We start from the raw sequence: 17,151 nt of genomic DNA on the forward strand, positions 1-17,151 counted from the left end.
TGCCGTATAAGAGAGTATCCCTTATAATCTAGTAGGGAATATAGACATGTAAACACAAATATAACAAGGAGTTATATTTGTGTTTAACTCTACTGATGGCTCGAACAAAGACTTCTGAAAGTGAAGCAGCAACAGTGATTAGATCTGACAAGCCAGCCCAGACAGTGGGAGGGTGGGAAGGTTAGCAAGAGAAAAGAAGAGGGAAAGAAAGGAAATAAATATAATGTAATGGAGCACCACAGTATCTTGAATGGTCCATTTATTGTTAATTATATAAATTGTAATAGTTTAGACGGGCAGACCTTGATTACATTGTTGAATGGTTAATTTCCTAATAAAACTTTGCTTTATGCCACAGTTTTTACTTTCTACTAATGCATTAAAAGAATTCATTCTCTAATGTAAATTAAGAGTCATTTGTCCACAGAAAGTAATAGGTTTTTATGTCTAGCTTTCAGGATTTTCAAAGTTGTTTGTATCAGTCAATTCCATATTTTTTATACTATACTGCTCACAGAAAGCAGAGGATATTTCAAAATGAATATGAAGCAATAAAAAAAAGAAGCATTTGATTTTTTATTAAACAAGAACATCAGAAAAGCAAATAAATCAAAGAAAGTTGTTCGATTATACAAACGAGATGCAAAACCAACTTTAATTTCATTGGTGAGAATGCACTATACAAAAGGCTGAAAGTACCGGAGTGTCTGCACGTTCCCTGATCCCCTAATTTTTGTGAGCAGTCTAGTTTATAAGTTCAGATGGAAATGAAGCTTTTTAACCTGTAGCATCTGGTGAAGCAGCATTTCCCGTCTTTGAGATGGAGACCACGGGCTTATCCAGGGAGAACTGAAGTGTGGTTGCCCTGCTGTGCTTTTGGATGAAGTGGGTCCCTGGGGAACCGTAAGGTTTGTGGAGGAAGGAACCACATCTGACTTTTCTCTGCTGTAGCTTTAATGCCTACTATTGGAGGACTTTGTTGAATAAATCAGTGAATGAGTTAATGTTACCCCACTGTACATCAGGTGTCAACAGTAGGATTGAGATAAGGAGACATGGTGTGATGTCTTCCTTTTGTGGACTACCAGAGCAATTTTTCTTTTTCACAGTATTTCAGTCATTTCTCTGCTTGTGTTTCTTATTTATTCAGCTTTATTCAGTGTACCAGGCACAGCCCGGGGTCTCAGCCTTGATCTGTCTTAATTCTCTCACCACGACAGAGAATCAATCCTCCTGAGAAGGCATCACATCCTGTTCACATTTAACACTGGTAAATGCTCTGTGTGATATCGGTACTCAGTAAGCATTCACCCAAAAAAGGAACAGTAGCAACTTTGAAATGGGAGGGGAGCAGCAGTACCGAAACCTCATTTGCTGTCGCCTAAGAATAGCCCAGAATCTTAAACATATTTTTTCCCTTCTCAGTTGTTTTGTGTTGTTGTTTTTTATGAATGAGTGCATTGAAACTGCCTCAAGTTCTGCATCTCACTCTTCCCCTGTACAAACAGGATGTAAAGGCAGGGTTGGCTGGCTAGAAGGACTCTCTTAATACCTAGATTCCAAAACCTCATGTTTTTAAGATTCATCCGTATTGTGTAGCATGTATCGGTACTTCTTCATTCCTTTTTTGTGAGTAACTAATACCTACTGTAAGGAAATACCACATTTTGTTTATCCCTTCATTGTCACGGCATTTGGGTGCATATAGGTTGTTTCCATTATTTTCTTGGCTATTATGAATAATGCTGCCATGACATTCGTGTACATAAAAGTTTTTAATGGATGTATGTTTTCATTTCTCTTGGGCATATACTGAGGAGTGGAATTGCCAGATCACCTAGTAATTCTATGTTTAACATTTTGAGGAAGTACCATCCTGCACCAGCAATGTATTAGGGTTTCAATTTCTTTATATCCTTACCAACGCTTATATAAATATTACATCCTTTTTATTTTTGTCATCACAGTGAGTATGAAGTGGTATCTCATTGTGATGTTGGTTTGCATTTTTTTAATGATGATGAGAGTCTTTTTATGTGCTTATTGACCATTTGTGTATTCTAATTGGGTTGTCTTTTTTTTTTTTGTCTTTTTTTCTTTTTTTTTTTTAGCAAGAGAGACATGGATAGGGACAGACAGGGAGAGAATGAGAAGCATCAGTTCTTCATTGCAGTATCTTAATTGTTCATTGATTACTTCCTCATATGTGCTTTGACTGGGGTGCTGCAGTCGGGCAAGTGACCCCTTGCTCAAGCCAGTGTCCTAGGACTCAAGCCAGTGACCTTGGGCTTCAAGTCAGCAACTGTGGGGTCATATCTATGATCCCACGATCTAGCTGGTGAGCCTGTGCTCAAGCCAGCACCCTCAGGGTTTCGAACCTGGGTCCTCTGTGTCCCAGGCCAGTGTTCTACGGTTCCACCGCTTGGTCAGGCTGGGTTATTTGTCTTTTTATGTTTGAGTTATAAGAGTTCTTTATATGTTCTTCATGCAAGTCTCTTATCAAATGTATGATTTGCAAATATTTTCTCCTGTTCTGTGGGGTTTCTCCGCCATTTTCTTGTTGATTTCATTAGAAGCACAAAAGTTTTTTTAGTTTGGTAAAGTCCAATTTTTTTTACTAATTTTGTCATGTGTATGTACTTTGGATATTATATACAAGAAGCCTCTGTCTAATTCAAGGTCAGGAGAATTTACTTCTGTGCTTTCTTTTAAGATCTTTTATAGTTTTTTCTTATATGTAACTCTATGACCCATTTTGAGTTCATTTTTTATGTGATGTGAGGTAGGAACCCAAATTTATTCTTTTGAATTAAGATCTCCAATTTTCCCAGCGCTGTTTGTTGAAAAGACAATGCTTTTCCCATTAATTGTCTTGGCAACTTTGTCAAAAATTAAATGACCGTAAATGGAAGGGTTTATTTCTATACTCTGAATGCCATTCCATTGATCTATATACAGTATCTATCTTTATGCCAGTGCCACACTGTCTTGACTACTGTAGTTTTGTAGTAAGTTTTAAAATTAGCAAGTGTGAGTCCTCTAGTTTGTTTTTCAATACTATTTTGGCTATTTGGGTTCTTTGCATTTCCATATGAATTTTAAGATCAGCTTGTCAATTTCTTTTTAAAAGGCAGCTGGGATTCTCTTAGGGATTGGATTGAATCTGTTTGTACTGTATTAATTTGGGGAGTAATGCCATCTTTTTTTTTTTTTACAGAAACAGAGAGAGAGAGAGGGATAGACAGGGACAGACAGACAAGAACTCGGAGAGATGAGAAGCATTAATCATCAGTTTTTCCTTGCACATTGCAACACCTTAGTTGTTCATTGATTGCATTCTCATATGTGACTTGACCACGGGCCTTCAGCAGACCAATAAACCCCTTGCTGGAGCCAGTGACCTTGGGTCCAAGCTGGTGAGCTTTTGCTCAAACCAGATGAGCCTGCGGTCAAGCTGGCAACCTCAGGGTCTCGAACCTGGGTCCTCCACATCCCAGTCCAACTCTCCATCCACTGTGCCACCACCTAGTCAGGCAGTAATGCCATCTTAACAATAAGTCTTGTGGTTCATGCACATGGGATTTGAGATGCCTTTCCTTTTATGTAGGTCTTCAATTTATTTCAATGATGGTTTGTAGTTGTTTTTTGTTTGTTTTTTTGGGGGGGTTTTTTTGTTGTTTTTTTTTTCATTTTTCTGAAGTTGGAAACAGGGAGAGAGAGTCAGACAGACTCCCGCATGCGCCCGACCGGGATCCACCCGGCACGCCCACCAGGGGCGACGCTCTGCCCACCAGGAGGCGATGCTCTGCCCATCCTGGGCGTCGCCATGTTGCGACCAGAGCCACTCTAGTGCCTGGGGCAGAGGCCACAGAGCCATCCCCAGCGCCCGGGCCATCTTTGCTCCAATGGAGCCTTGGCTGCGGGAGGGGAAGAGAGAGACCGAGAGGGAAAGCGCGGCGGAGGGGTGGAGAAGCAAATGGGCGCTTCTCCTGTGTGCCCTGGCCGGGAATCGAACCCGGGTCCTCCGCACGCTAGGCCGACGCTCTACCGCTGAGCCAACCGGCCAGGGCATGGTTTGTAGTTTTAAGTGTACAAGTCTAGCACTTCTTTTATTAACTATATTTCTAAGTATTTTATGCTATTGTAAATTGAATTGTTTTCTTAATTTTATTTTTAGATTGTTCACTGCCACATTTTTTAGGGTTTTTTATTTTATTTTATTGTGTTAAAATATATATAACATAAAACTTACAATATTAACCATTTTTAAGGGTACAGTTCATTGGTATTAAGTAAGTATTCACAATGTTGTGTAACCAATCCCTGTATCTATTTTAAGAACTTTTTAATCGTTCCAAACAGAAACTTTGTACCCATTAAGCAGTAGGTATATAACTCCTCATTCCCCTCCTCCCAGGTCATAGTAACCTCTACTCCATTTTCTGTTTCTATTTCTGCCTATTCTAGGTACCACATGTATGTAGAATTCTACAGCATTTTCTTTTGTGTCTGGCTTATTTCATTTAGCATAATGTTTTCAGGGTTCATCCATGTTGTAACATGTATCAGAATACCATTTATTTTTATGGCAAAGTAATAATCCATTGTTACACATTTTGTTATACATTTATCAATTGAAGGATTTGAGTTACTTCCATTTTTCTGCTATTTTGAATAATGTTGCGTTAACATTGCTATACAAGTATCTGCTCAAGTTCCTGCTTTCAGTTATTTTAGATACATACAGTGTGTCCATAAAGTCATGGTGCACTTTTGACTGGCCACAGGAAAGCAACAAAAGACGATAGAAATGTGAAATCTGCACCAAATAAAAGGAAAACCCTCCCAGTTTCATACCTATTCAGTGCAGTTCGATGTGGGCTCACGCACAGATTTTTTAGGGCTCCTTAGGTAGCTATCCCATATAGCCTCTACAGACTCGTCACTGACTGATGGCCTACCAGAATGGGGTTTCTCCACCAAACTGCCGGTTTCCTTCAACTGCTTATCCCACCGAGTAATGCTATTCCTATGTGGTGGCGCTTCATTATAAATGCGCCGATATTCACGTTGCACTTTGGTCACGGATTCAAATTTAGCAAGCCACAGAACACACTGAACTTTCCTCTGTACTGTCCACATCTCGACTGGCATGGCCGTGGGCTGCTCCACTTGTATACACGGTGTTAGGTCATCATCTGCGCATGCGCACATGCTGCCACATCATTCTACAGAAACTGGGAGGGTTTTCCTTTTATTTGGTGCAGATTTCACATTTCTATCATCTTTTGTTGCTTTCCTGTGACTGATCAAAAGTGCACTGTGACTTTACAGACACACTGTACTTAGGAGTTGAATTGCTAGATCATATGATAATTCTATGTGTAACTTTTTGAGAAAGAGTGGAACTCTCACAGGAGCTGTAGCATTTTATATTCCTACCAGCAATGCATGAGGGTTCCACCTTCTCCGCAGCCTCATAACACTTGTTATTTTCCACTTTTTAAAAAATAATAATCAGCCTGACCAGGTGGTGGCGCAGTGGATAGAGCAGGGGTCCCCAAACTATGGCCCACAGGCCGCATGCAGGGCCCTGAGGCCATTTATCTGGCCCCCGCCGCACTTCCGGAAGGGGCACCTCTTTCATTGGTGGTCAGTGAGAGGAGCATAGTTCCCATTGAAATACTGATCAGTTTGTTGATTTAAATTTACTTGTTCTTTATTTTATTTTATTTATTTTATTTTATTTTATTTTTGTATTTTTCTGAAGTTAGAAACGGGGAGGCAGTCAGACAGACTCCCGCATGCGCCTGACCAGGATCCACCCGGCACGCCCACCAGGGGGCGATGCTCTGCCCATCTGGAGTGTCGCTCTATTGCAACCAGAGCCATTCTAGCGCCTGAGGCAGAGGCCACAGAGCCATCCTCAGCTCCCGGGCCAACTTTGCTCCAATGGAGCCTTGGCTGCGGGAAGGAAAGAGAGAGACAGAGAGGAAGGAGAGGGGGAGGGGTGGAGAAGCAGATGGGCGCCTCTCCTTTGTGCTCTGGCCAGGAATCGAACCCAGGACTCCTGCACGCCAGGCCGACGCTCTACCACTGAGCCAACCAGCCAGGGCCTGTTCTTTATTTTAAATATTGTATTTGTTCCCGTTTTGTTTTTTTAGTTTAAAATAAGATATGTGCAGTGTGCATAGGGATTTGTTCATAGTTTTTTTTATAGTTCGGCCCTCCAACAGTCTAAGGGACAGTGAACTGGCCCCCTGTGTAAAAACTTTGGGGACCCCTGGGATAGAGCATTGGACTGGGACGCGGAGGACCCAGGTTCAAAACCCCGGCCCTGGCCAGTTGGCTCAGCGGTAGAGCGTCAGCCTGGCGTGCGGAGGACCCGGGTTCAATTCCCAGCCAGGGCACATAGGAGAAGCGCCCATTTGCGTCTCCACCCCCCCCTCCTTCCTCTCTGTCTCTCTCTTCCCCTCCCGCAGCCAAGGCTTCATTGGAGCAAAGATGGCCCGGGCGCTGGGGATGGCTCCTTGGCCTCTGCCCCAGGCACTAGAGTGGCTCTGGTCTCTGCAGAGTGATGCCCCAGAGGGGCAGAGCATCACCCCCTGGTGGGCAGAGCATCGCCCCTGGTGGGCGTGCAGGGTGGATCCCGGTCGGGCGCATGCGTGAGTCTGTCTGACTGTCTCTCCCCGTTTCCAGCTTCAGAAAAATACAAAAAATAATAATAATAAAAATAAAAATAAAAAACCCCAAGGTCGCCAGCTTGAGTGCAGGCTCATCTGGCTTTAGCAAGGGGTCACTCAGTCTGCTATAGCCCTCCCAGTCAAGACACATATGAGAAAGCAATCAATGAGCAACTAAGGTGCCGCAACAAAGAATTGATGCCACCTGACTAGTGGTGGCATAGTGGATAGAGCATCAACCTGAGATGCTGAGGACCCAGATTCAAAACCCTGAGGTCACCAGCTTGAGCACAGGCTTAACCCGGCCTGAGTGTGGGGTGACTGGCTTAAGCATGAGATCACAGATATGACTCCATGGTCGCTGGCTTGAACCCAGAGGTCACTGTCTTGAAGCCCAGGGTTACTGGCTTCAGCAAGGGGTCACTGGCTCAGCTAGAGCCCCCTGGTTAAGGTACATATGAGAAAGCAATCAATGAACAACTAAAATGCCATAACCACAAGTTGATGCTTTTCATCTCTCTCCCTTTCCTTCTGTCCCTGTCTGTCCCTCTCTCTCTCTCAAAAAATAATCATCATCATCATCTTAATGGATGATATTCATTTTAAGATTAAAAATTAGAATGCATCTAACAGTCTTTTAATGATATAAAAGCTACTCCTTCAGACAGTTACATACAAAGTATAGTTCATTGGGGGAAAAAAAGAAAATTGTGAATTTTCTCCATTTTTTGTTAGCTTTATTTCCTTGTTATAATTTCCATACTTTCGTCATAGTTGAGGAGAAGTAATTAAAGGAAAGCTGGGCTTTTAGAAAGAAGATATTGAAAACTTTTATATGTATCATTTAAAGTTCGGAAAATATAACGCTTTCTTTTTTTTTTTTTTTTTTTTTTTTGTGATGTTGAAGACAACGGAAACTATTGTTAGAACCCTACCGGAGAAGGGTGAGGCGAAGTTGCAGTGTTTCTTGCATCCTTCTTTAATGTCACCGGAATGTTCACCAACAATCTTGAAAAAGAAAACAGAAGACATGAACGACCTCCCTTCTGACAGTCAAAGAAGCGTTCCACTCGCTGTGACTGATGCTTTAGAGCATATCATGGAGCAGCTCAATGTTCTGATACAGGTGGGTGGGCTTGCTCTGCACTTGGGGGTCAGATGTTCGGAGCAGTCTGGGTTACAGCCAGCCACAGAACTCGCAGAGCAGGGGGAAAGATTTCTTTCTTAGAAAAGCAAGCGCAAGGTGGCAATCGGAATAGCATGGCATGCTCCACTAAGCAAGATCTTGTGGAGATGAGGTCAGAGCTATCCCTCACCCCTACACACACATGTACACACCAGTGTGTGCGCGCACAGCACTATACCTTCCAGCCAGGGGCCAGAGGGAGCAGGAGAGACTAGAGAGTAGTGGTGGCAGCAGTCCATGCTATAAGTGAATTCGGTTCTGGGCAGTAATGTTTTACCCTATGAATTTTTTGTGTGTTCAGATGAGGACATTACCAAGGACATATTTAGGGCCGTAAGACAAATGCATTGGGATTAACCATTTCTAGTTAGAATAAAATGTTGGCCATATTTGCAGTTCTTCACTCTGAAGATGTTCTTACTTTCTAATATACAACTTACCTCATTCCAGAGCTTCTTACATGCATGCTGTTTTCTTCCGGATGTGCTGAGTTTTGCATTCTCATTTTAGAGTCTTACCTAGTCCTTTGATGACTATTTGCCTTTGCAAAGAAGGAACACCATGGATGTTAATATGCCAAAGGTCTTCCAACTCTTGGTCAAAAGATGCACGTGTCATGTGAGGAAAGCGGTGTGTTGAAATTGATTCGCTGAAGTTTTCTCTTCCAGCTTTGCTGATTCAGTGTTTTCTTTGAAGAAGTTTTCTGTTGTTCCTCTTTGGTATACAGACTGAGAATACCGATATTCATCACACTTATACAGAAAGAGAGGCTATGATGTGATCTAGAGAGGTGTCAATTACTTTTCCAGAATAAGTATTTCACATTGAAATAGCTCTTGCTCAGATATCATCTAATTCTGTTCTCAACACTGGCTGAACATTACAATCAACTGGACAGTTCAAAAGCACACAGATGTGCAGTTCTCATCTGCAGAGAATTCATTTCCCTTGGTCTGAGTTAAGGCTCCAGCATCCGTCTTTCAGTCACCCCATATGACTCTGTATTATAGCTGGGGCTCAGTGCCACTGAATAGAGTGAAAGTACTCAGCGTCATGCCCAATCCGGTTCGGGTTGGCTTGTCTCCCATACTGCCAGGACATCCTCAGCTACCGTTTACATGCGATTTTGGGTCCTCATTAGGACCTCTCCCGCGCGAATCTTTCCATTCTCCACTCTTTCCACTTCATGCCCCGTTTCTCCTTCCTTTCACTTGATTCATGGATAAATGAATCACTTTAAGCTTCATTGAATGTCTTGAATTTTTTTTTTATCTTTTTTTAAGAGCTGGCTGGCTTCTGCATATGAAAGTGGTTAAAAGCAGGCACAGCACACTTCCAAAATGGGGACAGTGGTGTGGGCAAGCACTGCGTGAAGTGAGCATGTTCTCATTCTCTTTAATTACAGATGACTGAACCTCTAACTCAGCTGCAGTGTTTATAACTATCTTTACTGAACTATAATCAGAAATAAATTAAAATGAAATCATGTTTTAGATGGTAGATAAATGGAGTCAGCCCGTGTTAAAACTGTTGATAGTATTCTTAATTGATTTAGCATGTGGAATTGTATGTTTGTGAGGTATCTGGCAAAAAGCTTGGGCCATAGTAAGCACTCAAGAAATGGCAGGATATATTACCAGCATCTCTATTATTTTTAATTTATCTTGAAACTTGCTGATGAAAATAACCAAGTGTTTATCCTGCTTTTCTCTTATGAGCTCTACCACTAGGTAACCAAGTAGTAGATGAGGGAAATGTCTCTTATTTATAAATTATTCTATCTAATATGCTTTTAATAATAGAATTATAATATCATCATTTATAACCCTCAAGATTTAATAGATCTTAGCATTGAGTAGTTACAAACATCATGTAAAGAGAAATGACCAAGCCTTATTAATGTGTCTTCTAATGAAAGGATAGGCCACCACTTAACAATCTTACCAAGGGCTCTAACCTAAGTCTTATCAGCCTTTGAATCCAGCTTCCAATTGACAGAAAATAAGGAGGGCAGAAGAACCAACTGCACTGTTCCCTGAGTGTGTCATTCCTAAAATCCAGGCTGGTGGAAACCCTACATTCAAATGGCCTGAGTGTGACAACAGACAAACTTTAAAGAAAAGAGAGGGAAGGGATAGGAACTTGTTAATTACAATAGACTTTAAATGACATGTCAAATCTTAAAAATTGGTAAGACAAAGTTATAGTGTCTAGGGATGTCCACGTGAAAGATATAATAATACAGAAATACAAGAAAGTGGTTACTCTAATGGTCAGGATAGTAACTGTTACGGGGGCGGGCAGGGTTGGTTCTGACAGGTATGTGGAAAGGCACTGTGGAGTAACTGGCAGAGTTCTAGGTCTTGATCTGGGTGCTGAGTAATTAAAGACTATCTTTTTCATAAGAACTCATTGTGACGTGTTTTATGCAGCTTCCTGAGTCTGTTCTATTTTATAGTAAAAGGTTTTCTTAAATGTGTAAAAGATTGAACCGTAGCGTGTTGACTCAGTGGATAGAGTGTCAGCTTGGTCTAAGGGTGTCCCATGTTCAATCCCCTGTCAGGATACACAGGAGAAGTGGCCCTCTGCTTCTCTTCCCCTCCATCTCTGCTTCCTCTCTCTCTTCCCCTCCCACAGCCAGTGGCTCAATTGGTTCTAGCTCGGGCTGATTGGAGCATCGGCCCCAGACAGGGGCTGCCAGGTGGATGCTGGTCTGGGCTCATGCAGGAAGGAGTCTGTCTCTCCTCTCCTCACTTAAAGAAAAAAATGTAAATGACTGAAGATGAAGTTAATATCACAAAAATTTAGATTCCCAAAGTTTAAGAGTAGTCGTGTGTGTATATGTGTAGTCACATACTCGTTTATTAGTTGAAAGTGTTAGATAAACTAAGATTGATCGTTTATTGTGAGCTGAAGCATTTTCTATGCATTATTTCATTCCATCTCCCTAACAACCTTTGGAAGTGCTATTATCATCTTTTGGGCATGAGAACTGGTGGTAGTAATCATTATATTTTCAAAGCAAAGTAGGTATCCAGCTGTCTAGGGTGGTATAGGTATGATTGATCACAGAGTGACTGTGATAGAATGACTAGTGATGACATTAAAGTAGCACCTACGCTGGGCATGGGACATCTATTCCCAGGCCCAGTCCCCACATGTCCGTGTGACTTGTAACACCACTTAGATTGCTGCATGTAGCCTCTTTCCTGGCATTGATGTTTTGGGATTGTCTAGAGGCCTGTTTTGCCTCAAGTTCATCAGTTTTGTTTTGTTTTTTATTTTTTTCAAACTGCTTAACAGTGCTTTGCTCTATGGTTGAGCCCAGAAGCAGATCAAGTTCTGGGGCCCATTTCTGAGCCAACTTCTTGGAGAAAGGGTGGGCATTCCAGTTCTAAACAGGATCTCCTCTGCAGAGATTATCATCATCGTCCTCAGAACCAGGGCACCAACCTTTGCTTGTTTTGTTCTCCTTTCTGCAGACTGTTTCGATCTTGGAGCAGCGACTGACTTTGACAGAGGATAAGCTGAAAGACTGCCTTCAAAACCAGCAAAAGCTCTGCAGCGCCATCCAACAGAAAAGTTAAATAGGGGAGTCTGAGCAGAGGCCCGATGAGTGTGTAGCTGGAAACAAAGCCGGATTCGGGATTACTCGTCAATCCTTTTGCCAAATAAAGAGAGATGAGGACCGAGTGGGTACAAGGTGTGTCGTTTAATCAGAAATACTGGTAGCCCTGAGAAGGCAAGGGAGTCCTGGCCACAGAGCTGCCTTAACACTCTCCTGGTGCTGGCAGTTTTTATAGGGTTCAGGAAAAGAAAAAGAAAAAAGTAAAAAGTCCGTGCAGTTAGTCCTGTAACCATGTGCAGGAGGTGGGGGTCAGCTGCAGAAACATCTCCTCTGCAAGTTTCTCTGATGTAGCACAGACCCAGTCAGCCTGCTCCTATCTGGTGTCCTTGGTAAATCTTCAAGACAGCTGGGGTCCGGGGTCTCCCAGGAACAGCCGGGACCTGGCGCCTCCGGGACCATCTGAGAAGAAACTCCCTGTTTTCTTAGGATACAAAGTAAAGATTTAGGATTGGTGAACTAAGTTTCTAATTAATTTATAGGCTTTAACTTTTCACAATGAATGCTGTGGCTAGGCTTTTATAAACAACTATTGTGACTTAAATTCCCCTAATTGTCAGGTCCTTCCCCAATACAAGCTTTCCCTGACAGTCTTTTTTTTTTTTTTTTTTTTTTTTAATGAAGTGAGAGGAGAGGAGGCAGAGAGACAGACTCCCGCATTGCCCCAACTGGGATCCAACCAGCAAGCCCGCTATTGGGCGATGCTCTGCTCATCTGGGGCTGCTGCTTCGTAACTAGGCAACTGAGTTATTTTAGTGCCTAAAGCGAGGCCATGGAGCAATCCTCAGTGCCTGGGGCCAACTTGCTCTAACCATTCTAGCCATGGCTGTGGGAGAAGACAAAGAGAGAGAGAGAAGGAGGAGGGGGAGGGGTGCAGAAGCAGATGGTTGCTGCTCCTGTGTGCCTTGACTGGGAGTTGAACCCGGGACTTCTACCACTGAGCCAACCGGCCAGGGCCCCTGACATTCTAACAAAGGCAATCTTTTTACTACATTTCAAAGGGAAGGCTAGGGAATAGCATTAAGAGAGAATAGCAAGTAGATTAACTATTTCCTAATCCTTACATGTCTCCTACTCATTACGACTAAAAAGCTATTACTAAAACCGAATTTCTAACTTTTGGGGTCCTCTATCAAATGGGCACATGTACACATACATGGAAAGGTCATGCCAGGGGCTTCATGTAAGTCAACCATATACTAATCAACATGGCATATCTTAAAAGGGCGAGAAGCAGAATAAAAGGTAGAAAAGGCATAATTAAGGATGAATTTAAACACAAATCAATGTCAAGGACTAATTCAAACCATTACCATTTATGATTGCAGTGATAAAGTGGTAAGCATTCAAGTGGCTCTAAATTTTCTCCATATTATTTTAGATGTCAGTTTTGGTTTATAGTCTAAATCCTATAAGGAAAGTAACCAAATCTCTGGATTTCACTGTTAAATCATTTCAGTTTAACCATGTTCACACAGTTCCTTAAAGCAACTAATGTATTCTTTTAGTGAATAACCTTGAGGTGAAATAATTCATTTACCTCTAAAATAGCATCCTATTTGTATTTCTTTGGTTAATAGAAAACATTTATCCTTACCAATACCGTGAACAGATGATTGTATAAAAATTCCCAAAACACAGAATTTCCACAGCAAGAATACACTTATTTTAATTATCAGCAGATGTTTGACATAGGCCAGTGGGCTTTTATTTAATGTATGGTGTGTATTGTTTATCCTTTGACCAACCTGAAAGCAAATGACATTAAAAATATGTTAAGCACATATGTCTTTTCTTTCATAGATGAATGCACTAAATGATTTGACTTGTATTTTAACCTGTGATGCCAGTTTGCAAAGATGATGTGACTGTGATCTCATTTTGCTCCAAAGCCCAGATGATGCAGCAGCAGTACAGACATGTATGTTCACAGGCTGTTCACAGGCTCCAGACATGGTGCCTGGGCCCTGGGCTGAAACGGGCCCATGAATAATGAGGTGCTTTAAAGAAACATTCACATCGTCCTCTTCCTTTTTAAAAAAAAATGAATTGTGATTTGAAACTAAATGAAAATCAGCCAGGCATACTAAAAAGATTTTGGTTACAAGATAAGAATTTTGTTTTATCTTAAGCAAAATAAGAGATTAAACTGAAGGAAAACATTAATTTTAGCTTGGTTTTCTGTTACCCTATAACAAGGACAAAGAAGGCCGATCTACATTTCTGACATCTCTAGGTAATACGGGGAAAATGTTCTCTGTGTTTTGGAAAACAAGAAAAAATGAAGTCCTATTTATATGAGTGTATATTTAGAAGTTTTTCTCAGCAATTTCAATTGTATCAGTGAGGTCATTTTTTATTATCTCATTGTGTTCTAAGTGCCTTTTGTATGTTAAGTGTGAACTTCTAGACATTTTCAAGACATTTATACAGACTAAGTGGCATTGTATTTTTATAGGCTCATCGAAAAGACTAAGAAATGAAATGTCATACTGATTTTGTTTACTGTTTTTTATGTTTCAAACAATAAAGACACTTTACCTATAAAAATGTTGCTTCTTTTTTTCTAAATGATTGAAACTTGGAAATACTAAACTTGCCATTTTAATGCACATAACATCCTTCTGGAAAACCTGTGAAAAATGGTGTCCTGGGCCCCATTCCCAGAGTTTATGATTCACTAGGGCAATGGGGCCCAATAATCAGCATCTTTAAGAAGCTCCCCGGTGAGGTCGGCGTTTGCAGGCCTGAGGCCCACACCTTAGAAGCCATTGACTAGGCTATAGCCCCTGCTCACTTACAACATGTGTTACCACATAGTTTTAGAATCATTACAGACCTTTATAAGTGCTAAGGAAACTGATAAGATAAATTAAAATTTCAAGGAAGTAATTTAACAACTGCCCCCCCCCCCTTTAAGCTTTTGCAGATTCTCCTTGGTGGTTGCCAGGTTCCAGCCTCTCATCTTTCCTAACTTGTATATTCAACTTGCATCTTCACTTGGAAGACTAGTAGGCCTCTCTAAATATGTCCAAAAACTAAACTCTGCTGCCCACAGCTCCCCAACTACCCCCTTCTGCCAGTTCCTCCCCTAGTCTTTGTCTCAATAAATGGCAAGTCAAAGTCGTCCTTGACTTTTTTCTCTCACACTCCGCATTTTATTTTTTCAGCAAATCTTGTCAGAACATATGAAATGGCCCTGGCCAGTTGACTTGGTGGATAGAGCTGGGCCTGGCATATAGATGTCCTGGGTTCGATTCCCAGTCAGGGAACACATGAGAAGTGACCATCTGCTTCTCTCCCCCTTCTCTCTCCGCTTCCCACAGCTAGTGGCTTGGTTAGTCCAAGTGTTAGCGTCAGGTGCTAAAAAGAGCTGATTTGAGCATTGGCCCCAGATGAGTTGCCAGATGGCTCCTAGTCAGGGCACATGTGGGAGTCTGTCTCACTATCTCCCCTCCTCTCATTTAACATATGAAACACCTGATCATGTCTCATCGCCTGCACCACCCACAATGGCCAAGCTACCATCATTCACTTGGGTGACTACTGTTATATTCACTGGTCTTCCTCCTGTCACCCTTGTACAGCAGGCAAGAGTGGTTCTTGAAAAGCTCGAGTTAAAACGTGGTTCTTGGCCATAGCTGGTAGCTCAGTTGATTAGAGTATCATCCCTACATGCTAAGGTTCAGGTTCAATCCCTGGTCAGGGCACATGCAAGAGTCAACCAATGATAAAGAAAAAAAAAGTCAACCAATGGTAGCATAAGTAAGTAGAATAACAAATTCATGTTTCTCTCTTCTAAAAATCAATAAAAATAAAAAATAAAAATAAACCATGTGCCTCTTACTTTCAAATCCCTTTAGGTCTTCCCATCTTCCTCAGTAAGAGCCCAGAACATGACAGTACATGATGTGCCCACCCCCTTCCTGCCCCTCTTGGACTTGGCACCTTTTTCCCCTTGAGTGACCTTCACTCACTGACCTCTGGCCATAGCAGCCCTTTGCTTCCCTCTGAAGAAGCAAATAGGCTCTTGTCTGAGGACGTCTGCACTTGCCATTTTCTCAGCCTACAACCCTGTCCCCTGGTGTCCCTCCTAATAGTCTGGTGCTGCTCACAAGCTGCATTTTCAGAGGAGCTCTCCCTAACCCCCTGCATATCCGCTATAACGTAGATTGAAACACAGTTGCACTTCTGTCTCTTCCACTGTGACCTGAGGCTAAGAGCAGAAACTCTCCTGACAGATTGCTCACCTGGCACCGTGACTCATTCATTGGAGGAGCTAAACAAATACTTGAATAAAGGAGGATTTTCATTTATTCAACAGGCTTTAAAACATTGCTCTTCACTTCACTTAGAGCCAAAAGTAGCGAGAACAAGACTGAGTGTACTAGAGAAAATGCTCTGGCCGGTAGCTCGGTTGGTTAGAGCATCACCCCCAAAGCATTCAAGAATTGCCCGTTTGATCCCCGGTCAGGGCGCATACAGGGACGGATGTTCCTGTCTGTCTCCTGCTCTCCCTTCCTCTCTTTAAACTCAATAAAATAAATATTTTTTTTAAAGAGAGAAATGACATTTCTATTTTAGATGCTTTCTATCTAAATTTAGATGTAAATTTTAGATGCTTGATATTTGGGGCTGAATGGGCAATTGCCTGACATGCTATTTGTTGTATAAGATCAGTGGTTTATCTACAAAGGCTTAGTGTAACTTTTAGAAAACGTCCTCACAAAACTGAAGTTTCCTTAACTGTACAAAGTGAAAATAATAATGTGAATTATGTTTGTGAAATGATTAGCACCGTAAGTGTAACAGAGTTAGGTACTCAATAAATGTAGCTATTAATCATTTGTTTTTCTGGACTGCATTTCTGAATAATATGCTTTCAACTATAACTATGGAAGATATACAGGGATTGATGTTAAGTGGTGCGGACAAAAAGGGGCTTCTATGGAAAGGAACCTCACAGGGTGATCCAGTCAGAAATTCTTACCTGGGCAGGTCTTAGTGGGTAATCATACAATAGGCGTGTAACTTCTTTACTACATAATAAAGCTTATCTCTGCCTGAAGTAAGCCCTGTCCCTGTTTCTGTGCACCTAGGTTAACCTGCCTTGGAAATTCTCCCTTTCAGATCCCCTTCTTCTAACCCATGCCCCCCCCCCCCAAGAGTTGAACTCATAATCCAGTCCTGGTCTTGCTTTCTTCCACCTTTATGCAATCTTCCTTCCATTCCCTTCTTAGTTTTAAATGCATAAAAGAAACTTCCAAAACTGTTATTTTCCAGAGTGTTTGAAATCTCGGGCTCCCTGGCATGTCAGTAGTTTTGACTCGAATAAACTCTTATAAAAATTCCCTATGAGTTTGGAAGTTCTTACATTGACAGAGGTAACAAATGAAAGTGTGATATTTAATCCAAACAATGTTTAATTTTTAAAGTTCACTGATAATACTAAACATACTTAGGAGAGTAGACTTTTATGCACAGAAAACCTCAAAGTTCAGGGCAAAACGCTGGAACTGAGCAACTCCATAGGAACTGAGAATAAAATTGCCATAATTATCCTAAATAAAGATGAGACAGGCCCTGGCCGGTTGGCTCAGTGGTAGAGCGTCGGCCTGGCGTGTAGGAATCCCAGGTTCGATTCCCGGCCAGGGCAC

At 41.7% G+C, this 17,151-nt stretch overlaps 1 protein-coding gene across 4 annotated transcripts in view; it reads left to right on the top strand.

The window, feature by feature from the left end:
* Positions 1–13,274, top strand: part of POC1B (POC1 centriolar protein B) — a 122,191-nt gene extending 108,917 nt beyond the window's left edge. For all 4 annotated transcript variants that reach the window (XM_066257774.1, XM_066257776.1, XM_066257775.1 and 1 more), the window contains 2 exons: positions 7,591–7,809; positions 11,352–13,274. In XM_066257774.1, the coding sequence (XP_066113871.1) occupies positions 7,591–7,809; positions 11,352–11,456 (324 nt within the window). In that variant the 3' untranslated portion in view covers positions 11,457–13,274. The remainder of the gene's footprint in view (positions 1–7,590; positions 7,810–11,351) is intronic.
* Positions 13,275–17,151: the final 3,877 nt, after the last annotated feature.

Source organism: Saccopteryx bilineata, chromosome 2 (assembly GCF_036850765.1).
Source record: "Saccopteryx bilineata isolate mSacBil1 chromosome 2, mSacBil1_pri_phased_curated, whole genome shotgun sequence".
In the NCBI taxonomy this organism is placed as follows: domain Eukaryota; kingdom Metazoa; phylum Chordata; class Mammalia; order Chiroptera; family Emballonuridae; genus Saccopteryx; species Saccopteryx bilineata.